General features: G+C 40.4%; 1 protein-coding gene across 1 annotated transcript; it reads left to right on the top strand.

The window, feature by feature from the left end:
- Nucleotides 1-6,503: 6,503 nt before the first annotated feature.
- MELLADRAFT_110144 (uncharacterized protein) lies at nt 6,504-7,362 on the top strand (the record flags this gene model as incomplete). The annotated part of the gene is made up of 3 exons (XM_007414230.1): nt 6,504-6,614; nt 6,697-6,783; nt 6,880-7,362. The coding sequence occupies 3 exons, from the start codon at nt 6,504-6,506 to the stop codon at nt 7,360-7,362; spliced, it is 681 nt and encodes a 226-aa protein (XP_007414292.1).
- Between the last annotated feature and the right edge of the window lie 12,260 nt (nt 7,363-19,622).

Genomic DNA, 19,622 nt, shown 5'->3' on the forward strand with positions numbered 1-19,622 from the left:
TTTTGGCTTCATCAAGAGATGGACAAGCCATCCTTGTTACTGGACAGATGGAATTGTAATCTGCCACTTGAGATTCATAAGATGTCCATTTCCGTCGAAACATCAATTGCTTCTTTGTCATTAAAGTCTTAAGTCCTTGCTGCGCTTTAGTTCCTACAATCATCCAAATCAAAAACAACAAAAGCAAAATTCATTCATCATCAGGTTGTGTTGTGCTCCACGTTTTTCCCACTGGTAAACTAAAAACACTTGCCTTGACCACCCTTATCCCACTTTTTTTTGCGCTTCTACTATGCCCACCTTAGCCTCATATAGCTTCATCTTGGCCAGCCGCACACGTATCAGTGCCTCCGCTTTCGCCCCTTTATAAATTAAATTCACATTTAAAATCAAATTGCAGACAAATGGGTTAATAACTCTAGCACCGGACTCACCAGTAGCCGCCCGAAGTTGATTGAATTCAGGGGTTCCCAACTCCAAAGTAATATCAGCAACCGCCTTCTCAAGTGCAACAATTGATGATGGCAATGTTAAAAAATGGTCCATCTCAGCTTCTGTCCGATTTCTTCTGCGCTTCCTTCGCAGACGTGAAAGCTCATTTCTGCCCAAAAACAAACAAAAACAAATCAACAAAACATCTATCCAACTAAAAATTGACGTAATTTACTGAGCATCTTTCACCTGCCCTTCCAGGTCAAGAAGCTTCACCAAACATTCCTCTAGCTTCTCTTGTATTCCACGTTCTTCTATGGCAGCCAGCTGTACCTCTCTCTGCCGCTTCCACTGATCAGAAAAATAGCCATACGTAAAACTGGCATCTTGAGATTCTAGGCTGAGGAGGGTCTGAGATGCCTTATGAAACCTATCTTCTGCCGTCTTTAGTTTTGCCTGAGTTGCGAAAGCTTAAGCCAGTTGTCAGCAGGGTATTTTCATATCATGTACAAAAAACACACCTGCGTTTTTGCATTGTGTGTCATTTCCATGACTAGACTTCAAATCTATGGCATCAACTCAATGTTGCTTTGTGGCACATCTATTCGGTGCTATCAGAGGAGAATTCTCCCCCCATATCGGCTCACAACCTTTGCCATCTGACAATCTGTTTCCCTTGTTCAGTCTTGGATTATATTTGAGCTGACAAGACCACTCGTGGGCATATGCATGGAAAGCACTAGTTGCAAAACGGAGATCTCCACAATTGTATTCTGCCTCGAAATATTTACGCTGTCAAATCAAATCAAGAAGCAATGTAAGAACCATTATATTATATGAGCCTCTGAGAGCGCAGAAATAAAATTACGTTCTGAACACTCTTCTCAAATGTACAACCAATATCATAGAAAACCGTAAAACTTTTACCAGGTTTGTCTGGCTCCGCTGTATCTATCAACAGCTGATCAAGCAATGCCAATACAAAGTACTGACTAAGTATTGCAAGAATTATTAGAATTGTAAAACATCCCTCACCGCTCGCCACTCTGAACCACATTCACAAATTTCAGGATGTGATCATGCCTACAAGCCAATCCAATAAGGCCTGTTTCATCACACCCTTTCCATGTAGATTTTCCTCGTATGTCTGAAGCTGCTGTGTGAGATGCTGAACACGGATCCTGAGGGAAAAAAGAAAACATATATATCAGATCAGATAAAGCCAAAAACTCATTCACCCCAGTGTGATCCACATGCAAATGTCTTTCACATATGTGTGAATATATAGCACATATGTGTGAATGAAATTCACATGAAAGTGATTAAAATCCACGTATGAGTGAATTTCATTCACATATAGGTGGATTCTATTCACCCATACGTGAATGAAATTCACCTGTAGGTGAATGAAATTCACTCATACGTGAATTTCACTCATACGTGAATTTCAATCACACATATGTGAATTCCATTCACATATGTATCAGCTGTGCATTTCTTGATTGCAGATGATGATGATAGTGTACATACCCCAACTCCACGAGGATCTTTGCCACCAGTTCGTGTCCTCCACTCTGCAACCTTCTTATCGTCAAGGAAGATAGGAGGATTCTCCATTTCCATTTCCTCATACTCCCGGCTCGCAGCAAGGTGACGACGATGTTGAAAGCTTCCATCTGTGCAGACATGATAATCACTCTCACCTGCCTCTGGTTTTGCTTGAAGAGGCCCAAAACATCTTGGGCAATTCATAGCAAGTTGATCCAATGCGGTGAGATACCAATGCACCTTATGGTAAGTCCTTTGGGCTTTCCGTAGGATATATGGATAGGCGTCCATTGCCGAAGACAGGGTTGTGCGCCAACGTCGAGGCTTCAAACAAACTCGGGTAAGCTGAGCTTACTCGCCATCCAAAAGGTATTTAGTGGACCTGCCTGATTGGGTATTTGCAACCAAGATTAGCGGATTTGCTGCGTCCAGGAATTCATGGGCTTGTGCACCAGGAAGAGCAGCAAGATCTTGAGTTGGGGGCAAATGAGTCAAAAGTTGAAGTTCGTATTTGTCCAAGGCAGAGTCAGTTCAGCTTGTTGAGTTTTGACATAATTGATTGAAGTTTGAACGGGCTCAATCCTTTGTAATTCAGAATACAAGTTTGACATCTACTGAAAAAGTCGCGTGTTTGAAAAGTTGAAGAGTCAGTGAAAAATAGGTCTTGAAGATTAATATGTCAAATAGTATGAACTGTTCCCGGTTTGGATTAGTACCTGATCCTAGACGGCAATATCATCGCCCAAGTGCTTAAAATCCACTGTCTGCTCATTCAATGTGGCTGTCCAGCAACTGACAAGATATCATCTTCCCATGCAAAAGAGAAGGGGCCAAAAGGCCAACTGACGCCTTGGTAGGAGTCTGAGCACTGGTAGTCGAAGTTTTAAGGTTTGATGGATAGAATGACAATCGTAAGTAACTCAACTGGTGCCCGACAAAAATTTGCTCTTGGCTTGATCGCCACCAAACGGATGCTCAGAGAATGAATAAAGTTGTTTTCTAAATTTGAAAGCAAGAGAAGGATTAGAGAGACTATATACCGATGTTAAGAGTTGAGTGAAGTTGTGGTTGATGATAAAGTTTGATCTGAGTGTTCAGCTCCGCTTGGCTCTCAACTGCCTGAGCCTGGACTCAGACTAACAAGGTTCAGTCTTACTGGAATTCATCAATTTCTGTCCCTTTGTCTGGCAATTGCGAGACAAATGCAAGCGTTTTTGCGGCTCTTTTGCAAGGGATCAAAGGGCCCCCGACGTTGCGGGCCTTCTCCACGGGCACTGTGTCTCTTAGAGAGAAGTATAATCATTCCGTATCTACTACATTTCAACATGCACAAGCTAGAAATCAATGTAAGATACACTGTTCTCTTCAAAACATGAGGATGAAAACATTATATGTGGATGGATGGGATGTTGTGCTTGGAGAGGGGGTTGTGAGAAAGGTAAAAGCGCAGGTACCAGTTTTCATCTTAACTTCTTGATCATGTCAGGAAGCTGACTTATTAAATTTTTTATACATTATTTAGGCCCATATTGTATAAGTGCATTTACATTTGCAAATATTGGACGGATTCTTAGTGACAAGGAACAGATGGCTGAATTCCATCAGATTAGGGATTTTTGGGCAGAACAATTTTCATCTTTATCACTTTTGGTCTTCAAAACCAATGTTGCACTTGGTCTTCAAGCAAACATACCAGGTTTCAATTCCTTGGCATGGGAAGACACCCAAAATGGATTAGTATTTGGCTCCAACCTTGTTGTCACTTGTGATGGCTTTTGTAATCATTCTCATACTGATAAAGATCATACCAGATACGCCTTTGGGATGTGGGGACTGATTTTTCGAGCAAGTGGCCAGCCATATGATATGGAGGAGGGGGTGGAAGTCAGGGGAAAGAGAAAAAAGTTGGGAGAAGTCGTGGGGTCAAGATTTTGTGTAGATGATTTTGGTATAGAAGTGGTCGTGGGTGCTTGTAATGGTATGTATGATCTGTTATGGGATACAACGGTGAGAGTATTTCTTATGATCGTTGGAAGAATTGAAAGATCTAATTTTTTTTCTTTCAGATACCACATTATACTACCTCCTCAATAGCGTATGATGCTGAAGGCAAAGTTGTGCCACACAAGTCGAGTGCAGTCACTTTATATGGCTCAACATGTCAAATATCCGAAACTTTGGTCCAGCAAATCAAACTCCTAGGTGAAAAAAAGAAAGGTATGAGTGATTTAGAATGGAACAATTATTGTAAAGAAAGAGTGAAAACTTACGAGGAAGAATTTGATACTAAGTACAATAAGGCTTTTGAAAAAGAAGAATTAAGACAGGAGGAGCTAGCTAAGAAAAGGGAAGAACGTGAAAAGAAGAAGTTATTGAGACTGGCTAGGAAAAACCAAAAGAATAAGATATCATAATGGTTTGGGTTTGATATCATGTTTTTGAAAGAACTTCCAAAATTTTACTTTTTTTTATATTGAAACTCAGATGTTTAAAAACAGAGTATCATCCTACAGCCAATGAAAGTCTATTTTGAAATGTTGAAACTCAGAATTCATCAGATTAATGAGTTGTGTATTTGGGTGGGAGTCACCCGTATGTGATTTCCATTCACATGTGGGTGATTCACATTCACCCACATGTGAATTCCAATCCCCCTTATGTGAATGGAAATCACCATGAATCACCTACATGTGATTTACATTCACCCATAGGTGAATGTAATACATGTAAGTCTGACAGTCACGGTTATTTCACTCTCAGTCACATGTGATTTAAATTCACGAATGAAAATCACCATGAATCACCTACATGTGATTTAAATTCACCCATATGTGAATGAAAATCACCCACATGTGAATTCCAATCTCCCGTATGTGAATAGTAATCACCATGAATCACCTACATGTGATTTCCATTCACGCATATGTGAATTGATATTCATGCGTATGTGAATTCATATTCACGCATATGTGAATTTATATTCACCCATATGTGAATATAAATTCACAAATGGGTGAATATAAATTCACAAATGGGTGAATGGAAATCACCATGAATCACCTATGGGTGATTTACATTCACCCATATGTGAATTTATATTCACCCATATGTGAATTTATATTCACCCATATGTGAATTCCAATCTCCCGTATGTGATTGGAAATCACCATGAATCACCTACATGTGATTTACATTCACCCATATGTGAATCTATATTAACTCATATGTCAATGAAAATCACCCACATGTGAATACCAATCCACCATATGTAAATGGAAATCACCGTGAGTCAGCTACATGTGCTTTACATTCACCCATATGTGAATGTTATACGTGTAAATCTGACAGTCACAGTTATTTCCATTTACCTGTGGTTCATTTATATTCCTCTCAGTCACATGTGAGGGACACCCACATGTGGTTTGGTGACTGTCAGTCACCCACATGTGATTTACAATCACCTGTATGTGAGTGGAAATCACCGTGAGATAAGGGTGAATGTAAATCACCTACATTTGATTTACATTCACCCTATGGGTGAGTCACGGTGATTTCCATTCACATATGGGTGACATCTATTCATGTGACTAGACTGACTGATCTGTGTTCACCCCTATGTGAACTCCTGTCACATAAGGGTGACTGTTAGTCACCCATGAGTGAAACCAAGTCACCCTCATGTGACAGGAATTCACATAGGGGTGAACACAGGTCACCTATGGGTGATTAGTCCCTTCATTCACCCTGTGTTTCTTGTATATGTGAATCAATCGCACAAAGGTATCACAGGTGTGTGAATTAGGAACTTACAAGTTAGAGCTACACAACTTGTAAGTTACAGTCACCTAGCGTGATTGATGTGGTTTTGCGTGAAAGGTCCCGGTGAAAGGTGGGGTGAATCGAATTTCGAGAAGACCTGCTTTGAGCTTTTGCTCATCAACCAAATAGTCACTCACTTCAAACATTCGATCAATCCATGCAAGATGGCTGAAACTGAACCACCTCAAGATGATCAACCTACCAAATCAAACAAGCAAACTGAATCCACCACCAACGCTGCTACCACATCGCCCGGCGGGATTGATACCGACGAACTTCCTTGCCCACCTGGGGGAGGGACTTATGCAACTCGCGCCAACGCCGAGATTTTCCTGAAGAACTTTGTGTTTACCCATCACTACGCGATATCAACCCTTGATACCAAACCACGGCGCATTAAGTGGAAGTGTACTTTAGGCCCGAATCAAAAGCAAGAACTTGCCCACGCTGAAAACCCATTACTCATCATTCCGACTTGTTGATTCTCTGTTCATGTGGAATATCAATCAACCACAACTATGTGGACTATTGTTATCGAGCATGCCAAACATAATCACGGACCAATTCCAAATCTCAACCCACCTAAACTTCCCGATCCATCTTTGATCAAACCCACCAAGAAAAGAAAGCAAAGAAGTGATACTATACATATCGATCTTACTGAGTCTAACCCTCCAGATGAATACGAGGATCTGATTACCGCCATGGGAAGGCCTGACCCTGATACTAGAAAAACCCTTCTGGAACGATTTGTGCGGGATTGTGAAGTAGTTGAATTAGTTGCCAAGGGATCGGGATCTAAAGCAAATATAAAGGTGGGTTAATCAATCAATAACTTTGTAACGTTTGTGAATGAAAAGCTGATAGTTACCATAATTTTTGGTCATCTCATCACAGGAACAAGGAAGACGAGCAAAAGGGGCAGTCACAGCACCCCAAGCTGACGATGCCACTTCACAAATAAAGCGTAAAAGAAATGATAAGGTTAGGATGACGCATTCAGTGCTTAGTTTTGGTCATAAATTTTATTTTGATCGGTAATTAATAACTTATCTAACTATTGTCATGTTTCTTTTGTAGGAAGAAGAAGTACAAAATGCCAAGGCTGCTTCTCCAGAGGCGGATGAATCTATGCAAGGATTATCCTCAAAAGCAGCTCCAGAGGCGGATGAATCTGAGCAAGGATCGTCCTCGAAAGCTTCTCCGGAGGCGGATGAATCACCTGTGCAAGGATCATCCTCGAATATCAATAAAGGACAACCAGTGGAGGCAAATCCAGCACCTGAACCAAGCATCACCACCAGAGATACGAGTGAAGTCATCGCCCATCAAACCGATCAACAGCCTTTTGCTCGAGGTGACTCTCCACTCACTTCACAGAGTGAGACTCAGTCACCAAGAACCACACGCGCTCATAAAGTCTCTGAAGTCAATCGTACTGACAAGATCAATCAATCAACTCGTGGCACACGGAAATCGACACATGTGACATCTCAGACTCATGACAAAGTAAGGTCTTTGTCTTTCTCCAGCAGTTATTATGATATACTAACGTGTTTTTGATATGGAAACAGCCTAACGCAAAGCGGCCAAAACCATCAGAGGACGTAAGTCTTTTATTTAACTGAATACTCATAACCCAGCTTACAAATGCTTCTGTATTCACTGGAAAACATTACTGCTACAGCCAAAAGCCACCAAAAAAAAATGCAAAAGGCCAAGGAAAAGAAACTGTTAAATGCCTCGCCAGTAGATCAAGTGTTGATAGTAAGTCAATCCTTGTGTCGTTTAATTGGAGTCATTTTGGATACTGACAATGCCAAACAGAAATGGGATTTTCTCGCGACTCTTCCGAAGGTTATCTATCCGTTTGTCAAGGAGGCCACCAATGTAAAGGGGGACGGTCTATGTGCTTTTGGATCCGTGGCAGTATCACTAGGTCGTGATGAGGGGGATGCGTGGAAAGTGCGAGCGGAGATGGCAGCCCATGTCCACGCAAACTACAATTGGTACAAGAAAAACTTACCGAAACTCAGCCAATCTCAAACCTCGATCACAAAAATGCTCTCAATTCTTGAACACCCTGACAAGACGCAAGCGCCGTACGAGTTGTGGTATCCAATGCCAGGCGGATGTTGTGTTATAGCCAATACTTATAACCGACCGGTCATATCATACACGGGAGCAGTCACCGCATGCCTTACTAATCCACCATTTTTGGAAGCTCCAGATCCGGATACCCACCTTGACCCCATCATACTTGCAGTTATCAAAAAAACTCATTGTATTTCACTAGAACTCAACTACTTGTCTCCCAACCTCCCAATTCCGTATATACATCCTGACTGGACGAAATTGAGATCATCTAAAGCAAAGGGATGGGAAGGAATCTTTGTGGATAATATTCAGGTTTACAAAAAATGGCGCAAGGAATGTAATTCAGTCACAGGTCCTCAATGTCCCAGAGCAGAAATCTCCGATGATGAATGATTAAATATGTTCTATTCTCTTTCATATTGAATATACTAATATACTCTTGTAATTGAGCTAGATGAGATCATGAATTATTGAAGATTTGAAAATGGTACATGATTCCTGTGCGTAGAAATACGCACCTATATGGATTTAAAGAAGCTCTTGAAATCTTTTATAAGATTTCATCGATGAAAGAATTGGTTCTTATGACAACAAACACCACAAAGTGCCCCTTATGTATGTGAAATCATTCACGAAAAGGTAGATGGACATGATGTCATTCACCCATATGTGAATTCCATTCACCTGTATGTGAATATGTGAATTGCATCTACCCATATGTGAATTTCATTCACCCTTATGTGAATTTTGTTCAACTGTATGTAAATTTCATTCACCCTTATGTGAATGCCATTCACGCGTGGGTAAATGAAATTTACATAAGGATGAATTTCATTCACACTTGGGTGAATTTCATTTACCCACGCGTGAATGACATTCACAAACGTGTGTGAATTTCATTCACACATGGGTGAATTCCATTCACCCTAATGTGAATAAAATTCACATAAGGGTGAATGGAATTCACATATGGGTGAATGGCATCCACATACATGTTTGATGTCCCTTGGATGCGGGCTCAAATATGTTGACCAAAATCTCATGTATTTATGACCAGCTTGATTATTATAGACCAGCTTGATCATGGATATTTGGAAGTTGAAGTACATTCACATATATGCAGATTCAATTCACATGTGGGTGACATGTCCTTGACTGAGATTCACATACGTGTGAATTCCATTCTCACACACGTATGTAAATTTAATTCACACGTATGTGAATCTCATTCACACGTATGTGCATTTCATTCACACGTATGTGAATTTCACTCACACGTATGTGAATTTCATATGTGTGAATGGCATTCACATACGTGCTTGATGTCCCTTGCATGCGGGCTCAAATATGTTGACGAAAATCTCATGTATGTATGACCAGCTTGATTATTATAGACCAGCTTGATCATGGATATTTGGAAGTTGAAAGTACATTCACATATATGCATATTGAATTCACATGTGGGTGACAAGTACTTGACTGGGATTCACACGTATTTGAATTTCATTCAGACACGTATGTGAATTTCATTCACACGTATGTGAATTTCTTTCACCCTGATGTGAATTTCATTCACCCATGTGTGAATGGCATTAACTCAATCGGTATTTGACTGACATTTATCTCAGTTTTTATGATATATGACATTCACATGATTCACATGTGTTTGATATCCCTTGGATAGGTTGGGTCAAATATGCAAACCAAAATCTTATGCATGTGATGTGTGTGTAGACCAAGTTGATGGAAAATGGAAATTTGAAAGGTAGATTCCCATATAGGTAAATTTAATTCACATGTGGGTGAATGTACGTGATCATATATGGGTGAATGTCATTGGATGTATAAATCAAGATCAGCTGTGGATGATGATTCACATGTATGTGATGATGATTCACGTATGGGTGAATTGAAATCCAAAAATATATAAATGTATCATACATACATATACGTCAATTTAAGTGACATATGATAATATGAGTGATGATCTGCATGTTACATATGTATAAAGTGTTGTCACCCATATGTGATTTACAGTCACATTAGGGTGAATAAAGACATATTTGACTGACAGTTTGCTAAGAGTGTAACTAACTTTTTGAGTTATGCAGTGTGTTTATGCACGGTTGGATATGTAATATTTACTAACAGTTAATTCCAATGTATTGTGTAGTCACTTAGTTATAGTTTTTGATCCGACGCGTCGGGGGCGTCGGCGCGTCGGTAGGGGGCATTCCGGACAATGTCGGATAGGAAATACATGTTTTCTAACGGATAATATCCAAAGCGTCTAGTAGACACAGGTGGATATCGTAGCGCTCACTGCACTACAATATTGCCAGAGTTTTTTTTTAAAAAAAATAGTGATTTGATTGTGCATTGGTTCATTTCGGAGCCTGCGCATTGCTGCCCAAAGGACTCAGAATCCGTAGCGTTTCGCAGCGGTTCCGGTGTTGGTTTAAGGAGGTTTATCATGGTTATCAGAGCGTTATCAGGGGATCCCCTGATTCTTTGGTTCACCAGAGGAAAACAACCTGTACATTTCTGAATATTTTGAGTTGGAAGGAGAAGAATTAGAGGATGTATATATACTTTGGTCCTACTGTTTTCTCATCTTCTGGCATTTTGTCCAATTTGTGGATCTCACTAGAAGCAATACAAGTTATGTCGTCTCATCATTGTTTGGTTGTTTTATGTTTGAGATTGGTTCAATTTGATTACTTCAGACTTGTGAACAGTATGAGTAAATATAATGGTTGATTTATGACAAGGGCCAAGGTTTAAAGATGAGATAACGTTGAAGTGAGAGAAAACTCATATAAGGAGTTTGATCCGGATGAAGTTTTTGAGATCATCAAGGGTGAGAAAGGGCTCCGTGTCCAAACTGATTGAAGCTAGAAAGCATTTGATTATTCTGTAAAAGCAAATATTTAGTTTGATCAAAGTTATCAATCATCAAAAAGATGTGTTAGAATTGAGTGAAACATAGGAGGCAAAGCTCATACCTCAAATCCAGATTTGTGTAATACAACTTGAGATAATCTGCCCAAAAGATTGACCAATGGTCAGGTTTGAAAATGATGGTTATTGGATTGTGACTGGCAAAGAAAGTGATGTGCTGGTGAGTGAGATGGCAAGGTTTATAGTGAGATGGTTGGTCAAGGTGGGATACGGTAGGTGCATGTACACATATGTAGAGTTGTAATTGGTATGAAAATGTGGTGAGGTGGTGCAATTTGCTGGTGAGCTAGATGGTGATGGTGAGGTGGCCGGTCAAGGTGAGATACGGTAGGTTATGTAGAGTTGTAATTGGTATGTGGTGAGGTGGTGAGGTAGATGGAGGGTTGAAGCATGATGGTGAGGTCAATCCTCAGGTTGTCAGCTGGTGAGCTAGTGATCTGGCTGTGGTAAGGTGGTAAGCTCAGTTGGTGAGGTGGTAGGGTCAGCATGGGGTGGGGGGTATGGTGGAAGGTAACTTAGAGGAATTTGTAGTTGAGCAGAGCTCAGCTCGCCTGCTGCACGGCTTACTAAGAGGATTCTGGATACACTCCAAAGATTGTGCATTGAATTTCTTTGGATTCTATTCAAAGAATTGAAAGGACGCAGGTGATAACTGAAGCTGGTCTAGAGCTTTTATGGCTAAAATGATGGAGTACTTTGGATGTCCCAATTCAGATCCAACAGTTCTTCAAAGTGATAATCAAGGAGGAATTCATCTAACCAATAAATCAATTTTTCATGGTTGAACAAAACATATTGAAATTCAATATCATTGGATACAAGAAATGAAAGAAAATGACGTTTACAAGCGCAACACTGTAAATCTGTGACAGAACACAGACCTAGAGAACAAGGATGACAGAGAGAATAATACTTTCAAATCGATTTCCTTGATGGGAACAACAAGCACATTCTAACAAAGCTAACCTTTATAAAGGTTAAAGAAAAACTCTTCAGCCTTGTGCTGACAGGCAACGGCTGAACAAAGAAATACCAAGTTCTAAACTCGAGGTAGACAGACCTAGAGAACAAGGATGACAGAGAGAATAATACTTTCAAATCGATTTCCTTGATGGGAACAACAAGCACATTCTAACAAAGCTAACCTTTATAAAGGTTAAAGAAAAACTCTTCAGCCTTGTGCTGACAGGCAACAGCTGAACAAAGAAATGCCAAGTTCTAAACTCAAGGTAGACAGACCTAGAGAACAAGGATGATACAGAGAATAATACTAGAGTAGAGGAAGAGAAAGACAAAATGAACAGAAAAGGATAGGTTGGTTATAGAAGACTTCAGTATGCTTAACAAGATATGAAGAATAATGAATTGATAATTGATTTTAATCTTACCTTTCAAATCAATTTCCTCAATGGGGAAAAAGACTTGAAAGGAGACAGAGAAGAGTTAATAAGAAAAACACACAGCATGAAAATTTTCTTCAGCGCAACATGAAACATATCCAATGTTTAATGAATCCCAATGTGGACAAAGACTTCTAACAATCTTCTTAACAGTTTAATTGAATAAATCCCAATCCGGCCATCTTCTTCTAACATCCTCCTTGTAACTACTCCACAACCTGACAGTTCACTTCATTTTAATTGATTAATTTAAAGACATTCAGTTCTTTCATCCTTGATGGTTTTGACAACTTACCCCAAGAATGAAATTCTCCAACAAGAAATTGTGAAAAATGGGGATTTGATTTTGGAACACTGTCCTTATTCTGAAATGGTAGCTGATTTATTGACTAAAGCTTTAGCACAACAACAATTTATCAGACTTAGAAGTACATTAGGTGTTAAAATATGACTGACAAGATCTTGAGGGGGTGTGTTGAAAGAAATTATTGAATTGAATTACGGATGGTCAAGAATTTATCTGTCACATTTTGTAGTTGACTGATGATTCAAGTTATCTTTTCAATCAAATCAATTTTCAAAAACTCATCATCATGGTGGATTTTATTCAACAAAGTATCTTCTCAAGGCTATAGTATGAGAAGTATCTTCAAGGACTAGTTGTGCGGTGACATGTGAAAGTCAAGAGTGTTTTGATTAAGTTGGAAAGTGATCTCAAGTGTTTATGTGGGATAGTGTGTTGTTGGTTCTTGTTCTCAAGTTTGTGTGATTTTCTTCTATACCAGCTACTGTCTACCTTTGGATTCCTTTCTCCTTCTTGTCAAAGGAATTTATCTGAAGGTAATGTATATCTTTCTCTCTGCAGTAGTCTACAATTGTTTACTAAGCTTCATTTTATCTTGATCACAATTCATTTCTTCTGTTACTGTGTTAGTGTTTATTTGTCATCTTTGTCAGGTTTGTGAGCTTTGTAATCTTGTCTCATCCTCAGCTCTGTGCCTTGTCAGCACTAAAAGCTGAATCAATTGTGCACCTTTCAAAAGGTGTGTAGTGTATGTGCTTCTGGTTGATTGAATTTATCTGATGTCTTTATTTGTCATCTTTTTCAGGTTTTTGAGCTTTGTGCTCTTGTCTTGTCCTCAGCTCTGTGCCTTGTCAGCACTAAAAGCTGAATCAATTGTCACCTTTACAAAGTTTTGTGAACTTTGTGCTCTTGTCTTGTCCTCAGCTCTGTGCCTTGTCAGCACTAAAAGCTGAATCAATTGTTCACCTTTAAAAAGGGTTTGGCCCTGGATCATTTTGTCATTCAGTCGAAATCTGACAGGATAAGGTAGGTTTTGACAATGCTGGTGGGGACTGTACCAAGGTGGCGGAAACATGTAGTGGAGGGGTAAGAGTGTTGAATCTTGAGATATATGTGTGTTAGTCTTTGTAGGGTGGTAGGGTTGTGTGAAGTGTACAAGATTGAATTGAAGTGTGATGTGGTTTTTTCACTGATCAGGGGCAGGATTTTGTGACATGTTGTGATGTTACAAGACTGGTGTGGTGTATTTGGTGGGGATGTGTGGCTGGTCTTGGTGGTCTTGGTCCCTTTAAGGAGAAAGTTTGACTTAGCCCAATTTGAGACCACCCAAGGAGCTTCTGTAAGGGTTAGTACATCATGGCTTTACACAGGTCACACTAAATTGTATAGATGAATCATCTGGCTCCACATCAGGTTCCCTTTTTCCTCACAAACCCTGACCGGAGCTAGGTATGTGATCCTTTTAGTTCCTTTTACTCTCTTACCTTTCACTTCTTTGATGTTGTTCTGATCATTGTGGTTATTCCTGACAAATCCTTACCGGAGCTAGCTAGTATATGGTAATATGACCGAGTTCTAGAATAGCTTTTGGTGGTTGTGTGCCCTTGTGCAAATTGAGTTTGAACTTAGTGAAGGTTCTCCTGTAAGATCCTTGCAGCTTCTCAGGATGATGTTACTTCTTGGCAGATGCTGTCAAAGGATATTGGGTCATACATATGGCTGTGTGACCCTGTGGTATAGGGTACATCCTTACATGTACACGAGAAGCTTCTCAAGATGATGTTGAATGACATTGGGACATACATACGTCTGTATGACCCTATGGTATAGGGTACATACTTACATGTACCAGTGTTTTGATCAATGCTTTAGTGGTTTCAATTTTGGAAGAGTATTCACCAAAAGAAAATTGGAAATAATCTGCTTGCCAGCAGGGGTGGAGGAATGTTTGCTAAAACTAGAATGTTGGATTTGAGTGCCTCCTCAAGATAAGACTTGACTCCAGCAAGCATGGCATGATACTTAGGGAAAAGTTGGTTGCTGTGTGAAGTACATGAATGAATTTTGTGGTGAAGAGACCTCTTAAGCTTAACATACTTGCAAATGACAAGCAAGCCGGTATGTAGGTGCATTTGCCTCAGACAGCTTGGTTAGTGATTAGAAATCCTGTATGAGGAAGGATGTTAGATGTCAGATAACCTTGTGTGAGAAGATGATAAATGAGTACTCACTTGTAGTACCTTGATTGGCTTACTGACCTGCTTCCATTGGTCAGGTGTGATATAGGCTTTAACAATTCCACAAGGTCAATTTTCATCAGGATTGCTAGGTGCCAGTGCGGGGTTTGATTGCTTGTGATTTTTTCCTTTTGCAAGCTCCTTCTGATGGTCTTTGAGCATAGTGTCAATCACCTAGGATGATTGGTTTGTATGTGTGTATTAGTGACTTTGATTTCCAAAGGAGATAGAAGGACAAAAGACACGCCTCACAAGCATTGTACAACCTTTCCCAGCATTGAAGTTTGATGTGCCATCAAATGCCATAGCCCAGGATTGGTTGAGGAAAACTCACATCCATGCTTTTTCAATTAGCTTCAAATACTTGTAACATGCAGGACAATCCTCCTACGCTGTGGGCAATATCATCAAGTCATGAGAAACATTGATTAGCAAGAGTTATATATACATATCAGACATCAGAGATCAAACTTACTTTGAGAGTCAATTCATAAACTGCATTAGCTTCATTATGATTAGTTGTTGGATGTTCAATATTGGGTAAGGGGTCAAATGGTCTATGCTTGGTACCATTTATGGCCAACTTCCTTTCCTGGTATGTTGCTAAGAGTAGTTTTGTTCTCTTCAGGTTCTGAGACTGTACCATTGTCTTCATCAGCTCAAGATTCTTAAGCCTCAGTGGGTTGAGGATCTTCATCTTCTTTGGTGATCATGGTTATTCTATGATCATTGAGTGGCAATTCACCAAGAATGGTTGACTTAACAAGTGGTGGTGGTGGAGCTTCAATACCCAGAGCTTGCAGTCCACCATTGACTGGCGCATTGCTCTCAATCAGTACTCTCATCAAATTCAAAGTCTTCACATTCAGCCTCAGCTATTTTTTGAAATCAAGCTTGCATGGCTTGAGCACATGTATCATTATTACTTCCTGAATCATGTGTCTGAGAAACCATGTATTATTGATGTGTTAGTTCATTTAATTAAAAAATATATTTTGGAATAAACAGATGAAAATGCCTATCTTGGAATATAACTTCTGTTTTACAAAGAAATTGATCAAAGGCTTGGCTAACCACTTGCCTTTGTGGTGCCAAGCAATCATTTTCATGCAAAGATGACAGGTGACAAACTGCCACTCTGTGTTGATATACATCACGGATGCTGATATGAATCGATATTGATTATGAGGAGAAGTCCAGGTGTCCAGGATTATGCTGAATTTATTGTCAAGAGCCTACATTGATGGGAAAAGTGAGTGAAAAAAAGAAACAAATGAATCAAAATATGAAGATAGAGGTTTGAAAGATTAAATGAAGGGTTGGATCAAAATAACAAATGAGATTAAAATAAAAAATGAAAGGAGGAAGGCCAAAAGGTTAGCGTGAGGACTTGCATATTGGAAGCAGGCCTGCAGGGTCTTGTCTTCAATTTGTAAGAGCATCCACTATTGTCTTGGTAAATTGCCTCAGTGTGGTAAATTTTACTGTACCAAGGCTCAAAATCCCCAATCGTGTCAAAAACACACATCAGTACCTATGGAATCAGTAGAAAATTGGTAGAGGTTGAGTCAATTTACTGGACCTCTACCAAATTGGTATCTGAAAATTTACTGGACTGCTGAGCCAAACATCACACCACAACTCAAAAATCAAAGTTTTCACTACACCTCTCCTCTCCTGCCCTTGATCATCATATACTATAATTTCCATCCCAAGTCTCAACATAACTATCAACATCCTCTTTCCCTTTGTACCTACCATGTCTTGATAGTGTTTCATTTTCTTTCAAATTGTTTGTTTCCGTTTTGAAATCATCTGTTTTTAAATCATATTTTTGCAACGTTTGTTCTCAAGTCAACCGTTTTCAAGTCGATTGCTATCAAGTTGATATTTTTTAGATTGATGGTTTTTAGAATGATCAAAGAGAAACAACAAAAATTCTACTCAATCACTTGCAATTTGCAGTTTTTGCAGAAGGAACCTGAATGCACGATAGCGGGAAATAGTCTTTTCTGTATGGTAAATACTGTACAGAATGGTATTTACTGATATGATAGAGGATTTCCACTAATCTGTATCTAAAGATACTTTAAGTTACACAGTATGTACTGCTAATTTACTGAACCTTTGCTGAGCAATAGTGGATGCTCTAACCAAGGCTGGAAGGTGTGGATGGCCCACAATCCAACCATTTGATTCAAGACTGGGTTGGAAAACTTTTTGAACTTCTGAACAAAGGATTCCACCAAGGGCTGGACTGCTTTCTCTTGCTCTTTGCATCTCTAAAACATTTTGGGAAGAAGCACACAATCTTCTGCAATAGCCCAGTCCCGTTCTTTGCAGTCAGTTTTCCCAGCATTACCGTCTTGGTTGGAACATGGGCATAAAGATTTGAATGTGAACCAATGGGATACCCAGCATGGAAGCCACAATAGTTACATGGCCAGGAGTTGCAAGGTCCCTCTCTGAACCAGATATCAATGTTTTTCAGTTTTCTCAAAGATCACATTCAAAGAAGGAAGCTTGATCAGTGAATAAAATCACTTACATCTCTTCCACCACGTTTAGGGACTGGTTCAAAACAGTCTTTGATGTTATCATAAGGAGCATCTTCTTCATTTTCAATGTCTTTTTCTTCAAACCTATTTTTTTGACTTCCTTCTTACGCTTCTTAGCCACTTGTTGGACTTTGGAATGTTTGTCATTGGAGTATTGGGTCAAGTTGACCTCAATTTTTTTGCTTTGAAGAGCAAGGCAAGCTCTGAGACTGTTGTGCACAATAATACCATGATATTCAATAGTCATTAATGGTACCTTGTTGTCCTATTGATGAGCAATTTCAATACTTACCTTAGTATTGTTGACTTGACTTGTGGTAGTGGATCTTGATTTTGAGGTGGTGGCTTTTGATTTTGAGGTGGTGGCTCTTAAGGTAGTGGCTGGTGAGCTAGCTGCCTTGGCCTCTGATTTCTTTGAGCAATTACCCTGGTTGAGAGTTGTTATGTCTGACTCACCCTCAAAGTCTACTTGAGAATGCTTGGAAGCCTTCTTGGGAGCCTGGACTTTGCACTTGGCTTGGGATTTGCTTTGAACAGCCTTCCAAGAATCAGTTGGAGGGATTACAATTGAAGACAGATGGCAGAGTGGGGACGGGTAGATTGGGCACTTTGACAGGGAGTTGGTTGCATTGGTAGTTGAGAAGAAGGGGATTGGAGAGGTGAGGCAGGGGTTGGACTTTCTCCATTGTGATCAGAACAGGAAGACATAGGGTATTCCTGCAAAGTAAGGAAGAAGTAGGAGAACAAATAATGGATTACACAGAAAGAGTGTGTCAATGGAAAAGACTTCACAAGATCAAAGTTGAAATCACCTCACCATACCAAAGTCATCAAAGCTATCCAACCACAGGTTGGCCCAATCAGGAAAATAGGGGAGGGATTGGTTGGTCCACATGCTTGCTGGTTGCATTTTGAAGGAAAGGTGACACCTGCCGGATTGTTTGGTGTGTCAGAGCAATACCCGAACCGCTCCGCTCCAAATAGCGGAATTGGAGCGGTTTTGGCGCGATTTTTGGACCCGCTAGGAGGTCCGCACTTGCTAGCGGGGCCCGCGCACCGAAGCCAACACCCGGGTTTATTGGTAGCGGAGCGACCACAACGAAATCCGCAGGGAGCCCGGGTTATCTGATATATAGCGCAGGTATATACAGACCATGGATGGAGGGCTCAGACTCACTCCACCCCTTCACTCACTAGTTCCATTTCAATCTGATTCGATGCCTCACGCCACCGTTCCCAGGATCATGTGTTCAATTGATCCTGGATTCATCACCTCCCCACCACAGATGGAACACAACCCCTGGATGAGGGTTCGAGGGCCTGCCTGTGGTCCACCCGAGTTCCAAATACTCTATATATTGATGATATTCTGGTAAGTTCCTTTCGACCTTCCCACTCAAATCATAAAGAACTCTCACTGACTGATACCTTTTTCGATTCAATATCATTCTAAATCCCGTCTCGATGGCCATCACCAAATCAACTTCCCAATCTCAAACGTCGTCCAAAAGCGCTGGACTTCAAGTTCCAAGTGTCACCAGTTCTAGAACGCTCAGACCACCCAGCCCTGCTCGATTGCAGCCGGGCTTTGTGGCGACTCCTAACGACTTGCGTACCACAATCATCCTGCCTTCCAGCTCAGAGGGCAACCTCGGTTCGCCTGGTACTCTTCTTGATCGGTCCGCATCACCTCGACCACCTGTTATAAAACAAAAGAAAGGTAGCAAAGGCACATTCACATACAAACCTAATGGCCAAGGAAAAGTAAGTAGCTTCCTTCTCAGTATGATGATACGAAATCATTTGACTGACCGCATGGTTTGCTTTTTAGGCTCGCTCATCAACCAGCAAGCGAGCCCGATCACCATCCGGAAGCTCTAGAGGTAACTCAGCCTCACCCTGACCAAAGAAGAAGTCAAAAGACAGTGTAAGTCTTTTGATCACTTCATATGTCCTTCTTACGAACGTACTCACCTCTGATCCTTTTCATATAGGTCTACAAGGTACCTCGCAATGTTGACTTGTCTCAAGGCTCTGATATCAAGATAGTCGGGACCAACAATGGACCAGGATATATGGAGGTTCAAAGTGCTTGTGTGCAGGAACTTCTCAAGTTCTATGAACCTCCAGTGGTAAGCCTTCTTTCTTGTGTTCAATCTTTCAAAACTGTACCCTGACTTGTTCCTTGATCTGATGCGATTATCTAGGGTCGAAGTTACAAGTGTCATTGGTGCAAGCAGTCGTTCTTGCGTCACAACTCTTCCTA

The sequence above is a fragment of the Melampsora larici-populina genome (genome assembly GCF_000204055.1).
Source record: "Melampsora larici-populina 98AG31 unplaced genomic scaffold MELLAscaffold_42, whole genome shotgun sequence".
Lineage (NCBI taxonomy): Eukaryota > Fungi > Basidiomycota > Pucciniomycetes > Pucciniales > Melampsoraceae > Melampsora > Melampsora laricis-populina.